We start from the raw sequence: 8,293 nt of genomic DNA on the forward strand, positions 1-8,293 counted from the left end.
GTGAAGGGATTCTTATTTCTCTCTCTATCTCTGCTAAGTGATTTTAACAAATCTCGGAAGAAAGTCTCTGCTGACTTTCAATTGTTTCTTTCACAATTTCTGATGTTTTATATATATATATATATATATATATCAATCAATCAATCAATATGAGGCTTATATCGCGCGTATTCCGTGGGTACAGTTCTAAGCGCAGGGATTTTTATTTTTTTATGCAATTTATATCGCGCACATATTCAAGGCGCAGGGATATATTTATGCCGTGTGAGATGGAATTTTTATTTTACACAATACATCACGCATTCACATCGGCCAGCAGATCGCAGCCATTTTGGCGCATATCCTACTTTTCACGGCCTATTATTCCAAGTCACACGGGTATTTTGGTGGACATTTTTATCTATGCCTATACAATTTTGCCAGGAAAGACCCTTTTGTCAATCGTGGGTTCTTTAACGTGCACACCCCAATGTAGTGTACACGAAGGGACCTCGGTTTTTCGTCTCATCCGAAAGACTAGCACTTGAACCCACCACCTAGGTTAGGAAAGGGGGGAGAAAATTGCTAACGCCCTGACCCAGGGTCGAACTCGCAACCTCTCGCTTCCGAGCGCAAGTGCGTTACCACTCGGCCACCCAGTCAACACTGTATATATATATATACAAGGCATGAATACAGAGGGGCGAACCATCAACACTGTGGTCAGGATTATAAAAAATAAAACCCCACACCAATTAAACTTAAAAAACAAAAACAAAAAACAGACGAAAAATCAACCCAAAGAATATGGAAATAATCTACAGAACTGAATGACGTGTAACTCTTGATGCTTTTAAACGGGTAACACAAATACTCGAGATTTCTATTCATAAAAATATGCATATTATATTAGCTTTGATCTGTTTCAGTCAGCATCATGTGTGTGTGCACCCATTTGCATGTCATGATTTGACGTAATTGTTCACCAAAGAGACTCCATGGCCAAATGCAAACAATTGTGCACTTGTGGACCCGTGGCTTAGTACAGTTGTTCGTAACGCTCGGATAGCTTGGTTCTAACATGAAAGCGTTGACTTTGTTCTCTGGTTTGTGTTTGCCTGTCTGTTTGCCGTTATATCTGTGTGTCTTTGTGTCTGTTTGCCGTTATATCCGTGTGTCTTTGTGTCTGTTTGCCGTTATATCTGTGTGTCTTTGTGTCTGTTTATATGTCGCTCTGGAAATTCCTCTCCGGTAAATGTGTGTCGATGTTATTACTGAAATAAAAACGACTCATACACCCAGGACTTTTGAAAGACACTAAACAAGACATAGAGACGCGAACACACCAAGACATACACACCAGCACACACCCACACACACACTCTCTCTCTCACACACACACACACACACGCACACACACACAGCCACACGCACATATATACACACACACAAGCAAGCTCGCACACACACACCCATATATATATACACACACACACACACACGCACACACTGCACACACACACACACACACACACACGCAAACTCTGTATCTCTCACACACACAAACACACACACACACACACACACACACACACACACACACACACACACACACACACACACACACACACACACACATATATATATGGGTGCGTCTCAGAATCTCGTCCTCTGTTTGTGACATTATCACCAAAAGTAAAATCTTCCCAGAAAACGTTGATAATACTATTTACACACTTCTCAGGGTGTACCTTTTCAGTTTAAACAAGAAAAAAATATAACATTGCCTTTAGTTTGCCATATATTGAGCATTATTTGGACCATGTGTGCAAAATCACCCGTGTAACATGGAAACAATAAAAGACAAAAAAACTGCATTTATAAGGCTGAAAACGACTTTTATTCAGTTATTATTGTTGAATCACAAGCCATTATAGAGTTCAATATGAAATGACTACATGCAAACAACAAAATAATGTTTTTTTCAAAGTTCCATGCATTCGTCAAAATTTCAATACAAAAATGAAAATTAATTAATGATATCCTGATCAGAACATGTTGATACATGGCATTCATTCAGTCTTATTGACATTTAACCTTCACAATAGCATATATACAAAGATTTGTTGCTCTAAGACAAAATGTTAGAAAGTTATCCCAAAAGAATGCAAAATGGTCACCGATGTAACATGGAAACATCACTTTTGTAACAAAGAAACGGTTATGCTTTTTCCCACAAACTTTACTAAATGAAGCTGATTTTGCAACCAGATTCTTCTTAGGTAAAATGCTAAACACTAAAACAGGAACAGAAAGAAAAAAAGCTGGACAAAATCAAGCAAACTTTGCCCCAAAAAAGAGAAACATTAATGAAAAGTTCATCACCGACGTAACTCGGAAACGAACAACCAGACATGTATTATAAGGTTTGACATGAAGAATGAAAATGTTCAAAAGTGGTTCATTCAATTGTTAAGACAATAAACCAAAGGCATTGGTTACATATAGAACAGTTGCCACTTGCAGTTAATTTATTTTAAAAGAAATAATGCCCCCTGGCATTGAAGGTGGGGTCACGAATCATGGTTGCATCAGATGTAGGGACTAAGGAAATATCATCGATCCCTGGAAAGCAATAGTAGTTCCCCTCCGGTTTCCTTCGAAGGAACGTTACCACCAGTTCATCAGGTCGAATCTCTTGCACCTGAAACATGCAAGTACCTGCGATTTCAACTAAAGATTGATGCAATATGTGTACTAGTTTCACTAACATGAATTTGTTTAATGTCTATCAAGATTTTGAAGCATCCACATTCACTGGCTAAAAACAAAATAAAGTAATTATTTTGTTCAGACTTACCATTCCATTGAACTTTTACAATTAAAGAAAACATTGACACTTACCGTTCCTTTAAATGGATTTCGGAAATTTAATTTTGATCATAATTTTTTATATTTTTAATTTTCAGAGCTTGTTTTTAATCCAAATATAACATATTTATATGTTTTTGGAATCAGGAAATGATGTAAAATAAGATGAACGTAAATGTGGATCGTTTTATATAAAAAAAAAATTATTACAATTTTCAGATTTTTAATGGCCAAAGTCATTAATTAATTTTTAAGCCACCAAGCTGAAATGCAATACCGAAGTCCGGCCTTCGTCGAAGATTGCTTTACACAAATTTCAATCAATTTAATTGAAAAATGAGGGTGTGACAGTGCCGCCTCAACTTTTACAAAAAGCCGGATATGACGTCATCAAAAGTATTTGTCGAAAAAAAGAAAAAAACATCCGGGGATATCATACCCAGGAACTCTCATGTCAAATTTCATAAAGATCGGTCAAGTAGTTTAGTCTTAATCGCTCTACACACACACACGCACAGACAAACAGACACACACACACACATACACCACGACCCTCGTTTCGATTCCCCCTCTATGTTAAAACATTTAGTCAAGTTTTGACTACGTGAAATCGAAAGAAAAACTATTATTAACAAATGTTTAGCCTAATTTTTCACTTCATAGAATATCATAGCAGCAAAAACTCACCTTTTCTTAAGAACCTTGGGTGTTGATCACTGTCGTAACAAAATCACAGATTTCGGAAACATTCTCGAAATCCTTCTTCGCTGCTGGAAGCTGAACTATTTCTCTCTGTAACTGCGCATGCGTAGTCACCCGCACCTCTAAGTCTCTACGCGCAAAATAGTTCTAATCTTTCTTCAAAACTCTGAACATTATTTGCAAAACCGTTCACCATCGTAACGGAATTTTGAAGAAGCATGTCATATTGCGCAACTTTCAACTTAGTTTGCAGATGCAATTTTGAGAAAATAATACTTAAATAACATTTAACTTAGCGAGTTTCTATGCCCTTTCATGTCAAGATCGTGTTGAAGATGAATATGCAAATTCTAAAGTTCAAATTTAAGACTTGTTGCTGTTGCACGGGTGTGGAAACCTATGTTACGACAGTGATGGCAAACTTTCAAGCGATTAATTTTGTTTAAAAAAACAATTCTGTGGACAAAATAACATTTCAACTGTCAAGTACACTTAAACCAAACACACATAACAAAAATAGCAGTCCTTGGACATTCTAAACGATTCTTGTAGTGAGGTACAAAACTAGTTGATGGTTCAAGTCACAGATCAGACCTCCATTTTTCACGCATTTAATCATTTCTTTCGCAAAACAACCTTCATAATAATCATGCAAAATACTCAGTTTTGTTTGTACTATTTCTTTATTCATTTTACTTCTCAAAAATACCAATATCATGATTTAAAATTCAGTATGTTTCAATTGTGGGCTAATTTGATTATGGCACACACAAAAGGTTCAGTTTCTGAGACGCACCCATATATACACACATTAACACACACAAACACACCCATTTATTTAATCATGATCATAAACGCAGTGTTCGGGTTTCTCTTGAATTTAGGCGCACGCAGACAGTGCAGTTAAACCGTGCAACATTCGAACATGAGGCCATACTAAAATTCATTGCCTGCGGCAATTTCGAATGGCTGTCCCTGATGAGACTGATATTGCATGATAAACACTGTCACGTTTAATTGTCAACGCAACAATAACATTAATAAGGGCTGTATGTGCGGTCGTCTGTTCCCAGCCAAGCTGCCGTTCCTGATGGGTCATCCCCTCTCCTGCTTGAACAGAATTGTATAGATATCCACTTGTAGTCGGCACACACACACACACACACACACACACACACACACACACACACACACACACGCACACACAGTCACACACACACACACGCTAACACACACACACACATACACGCACGCACGCATGCATGCACGCACACACACACATACAAACACACACACACACACACAGTCACACACACACACACACACGCTAACACACACACACACACATACACGCAGGCACGCATGCATGCACGCACACACACACACACACACACACACACACACACACACACACACACACGCACCTGTACTTAAGTCAACGAATAAGATGATCTTGGCTTTATACTGAACTCAAATTTCCCCACGCGCACGCACACACACACACATACACACACGCACGCACGCACGCACGCACGCACACACACACACACACACACACACACACACACACACACACACACACACACACACACACTAACACACACCTGTGCGTAAGTAAACGAATAAGAAAAACTCTGTCGAAAGAGGCTGACATTTACAACTATGAGTGACATTTGTGACTGCCTGAATCAGTCTGCGTCTTCAAGTTCAAGGAGTATCTTAATAAAAAAATTCACCATGAGATTGCCTAACGGCGTTTCATATTAATTTAGGGCGCAAGAAGGGATGAATCGTTTCAGAGTTGCAATCATGTGATGAGCCTCAGCTGTCAATTACACACGTCTGAAGTGCAGTGAAAAGATGGTGTCACCAGCAGAGCGACTTGACGAGCGTGTTTGTAACCTACAACAAAAAGAGCAGTATAGACAGTATTATACGCATTGTGATTGTCTGGACCTGTGGGTACTATAGTTTCAGTGACCATTTACATAAGCTCGTTAGTCTGTCGCATAGCCGTTATTCAGAGCTGTCGAATGGGACATTGCAAACAGTATCCGTGTAGCACTTCTGGTAGTGCCGTGCCATTGCATTGAAGCACAACCGTAAAAAATGAATTCTTTAGGAGCAGGTATTCGTATTTACCTTGGTTTAGTTTTTCTGATCGTCATCCAAGACCACTGGTGTTGGGCTTCAGGACACACAGAAAAGATCAAGACCGGATTACCGAGGGATTCGCGACAAAATGTGCAGGATTTCAGTAAAAAATATTATTCCACTGACACCAGCCTTTCAAGAAAAGACAAACTTGCCAGAACAATACAAGATACTGTTGGCATTAACAAACCTAGTGATAACATATCCTCTGCGAAGCAAAATCTTCCTGATTTGCAAAATGGAATTGGTTTGCATTTTCTCAGCGGTAGTCTTTTTGGCATGGCTGCTTCTTTTGCACTTCGACGGCTAGAGAATGATGCTGAGTTTTCTGAGAAGACAAACCAACACAAACACAATACTTCTCATGCATCCTTGCTTCGCGAACAGCTTCGAAAAGCAACGTTGAAGAATAATAACGGAGGATTACAAAACGACAAACTCTCTTGGAAAGTGTTTTTGGAACAGCGGTTGCGGGCTGCCAACAGAACTGAACGAAATGTAAAACACTTACAAGCAAATCCAAACGCAGGAGGATGTCTTGCAAATTTAGTAACAAGTCGTTTCGCTCTGCTCACTGACCAGATCTGGGCTCAGAAAATGGCGGACTCCTCGGCTCACATAGGTTCTGGTTTGATGGACAAGGCTTTGGACCTGACTGGGATTGAGAGTGAGTGCTTCGAGGCTGAAGTTCCGACCGGTTTTGGCTTCCAGACCCAGTATTGTATCGTCGTGTTTGATGTCAACCAGGTGAGTTATTATCTGTTGTATAAAGACGATATGACTTTTTTTGTGTAATAACGTGACCTTCTTTCCAATCAATCAGACAGACAGAGACAGACAGACAGACAGACAGACAGACAGACAGACAGACAGACACACACACACACACACACACACACACACACTCCCACGTACACACACCAACATAAAACACACACACGCACAAACACACACACACACACACACACGCACACACACGCACACACATACGCACACACACACACGCACGCACACACACATGCACACACACACACACACACACACACACACACACACTCACAGTGATGCGGACAGACAGTCAAACGGACAGGCGAACGAACATACACACACGCCCGCACGCAATTAGAAGTTTCTTCAATAAAAGTCCATTTCTTTCCAATCGTATTCTTAAACCATAAAACCATATAAGCGCCTTCTGACCTCATCGTTCTTCCATACAGGTCCATTTTCCCGAGGCCCTAAAACCTCACCAGCTGACGGGTCTGTCTGCCGGACTGTGCCTGCCGGACACGTGTCACAACAATGACGTCGCAATGATCGTTGAGCAGGTCATCAAGGGCCAGATGCAAATCAAAGGCATCAACATCAGCAAGGTCTTTTGTAGGCATCATGAGAGCTCCGGACCCAGCCCTGCCGCGTCTGGTATGATCGCTTTCCTCGCCTTGTGGGCCTTGTTGCTGATCAGTGCCACGTTCATGGACTGCTGGTGCGGAAGATCAACTGCAGTGAATCCACGACAACAACAAACTCAAGAACAGACACAGCGATCACAACAACCAGCGTCAACCTCAAAGGCGCGAGCGCAACCCGCAAAAAGGCAAAATAACTTCAACGCCTCAGCGTCCTTATCGGATGGAGTGGACGCGGACGAGATCGAGACAGACATTGACAGCGACGTTGTCACGATCTCAAGCACACAGCCGCTGACCAGCCGTTCTGTGACGAGGCTCCCTCTCGGGCGCCGCAGCAGGCAGATACGCGGTATCCTGCGCGGCAAGCTAGAGAGATCGCTGCTCAGATCTGCAGAGGATGCGGAGAAGCGGCAGCTGAGCAACCTGAGTAAACTAGCGAAGTGTTTCTCGCTGAAGGCGAACTTGGAGAAGCTTTTGGATACATCCACGTCAAGTACAGAGCTTGGCTGTCTCCACGGCATCAGGGTGGTGAGCCTTGCCTGGGTGGTGTTGGTCAACACGGTGATGTACCAGGTCCTCTTCTCTCGCAACGCCTTCCGTCTCTTCAAGGACTGGCAGCACAACAACTTCAGGTACGCCCTCATCGGTAACGGCCATCTCAGCCTGGACTCTCTCTTTGCCCTCAGCGGCCTGCTGGTGGGGTACGCCTACAGCATGAAGCTGGACAGGCGGAGGGGGAGGTTGAACTGGATGATGTTCGTTTTCCGCCGCTACTGGAGAACCGTGCCGACCATGCTGATCGTAGGTGTGGTTTACGTAGCGTTGTTCCCTTACCTAACTCAAGGGCCTTTAGCGCCGGATCGCGCGCCTGACGAAGAGGCGTGTTTAAAGTGGGGCTGGATGCACGTGCTGCTGCTTCAGAACTTCTCTCCCTCCACTTCTACCTGCATGAGCTGGACCTGGTTCCTGGCTGTGGACTTCCAGCTCTTTCTCCTCACGCCTGTCTTGCTGTGGGTGCTGTACCGCCGCCCCTACGTTACCTACGCCTCCGTCTTCGTCGTCGTTTTGCTTTCCTGCATCGTCAGCGGCGTGCTCACTCGTACCTACGACTTACCCGTCGCGCAGTTTATTCCACCAGACTTAAACAACCTCACCAACAAGTTCAACCCGGACGA

At 42.4% G+C, this 8,293-nt stretch overlaps 1 protein-coding gene across 1 annotated transcript in view; it reads left to right on the forward strand.

The window, feature by feature from the left end:
- The first annotated feature begins 6,855 nt into the window (after positions 1-6,855).
- Positions 6,856-8,293, forward strand: part of LOC138981400 (nose resistant to fluoxetine protein 6-like) — a 2,510-nt gene continuing 1,072 nt past the window's right edge. The window contains exon 1 of the mRNA XM_070354315.1: positions 6,856-8,293. This exon is cut by the window's right edge and continues 1,072 nt beyond it. Within this exon, the coding sequence (XP_070210416.1) occupies positions 7,020-8,293 (1,274 nt within the window). The 5' untranslated portion in view covers positions 6,856-7,019.

The sequence above is a fragment of the Littorina saxatilis genome, linkage group LG12 (genome assembly GCF_037325665.1).
Source record: "Littorina saxatilis isolate snail1 linkage group LG12, US_GU_Lsax_2.0, whole genome shotgun sequence".
NCBI classification, from domain to species: Eukaryota; Metazoa; Mollusca; class Gastropoda; order Littorinimorpha; family Littorinidae; genus Littorina; species Littorina saxatilis.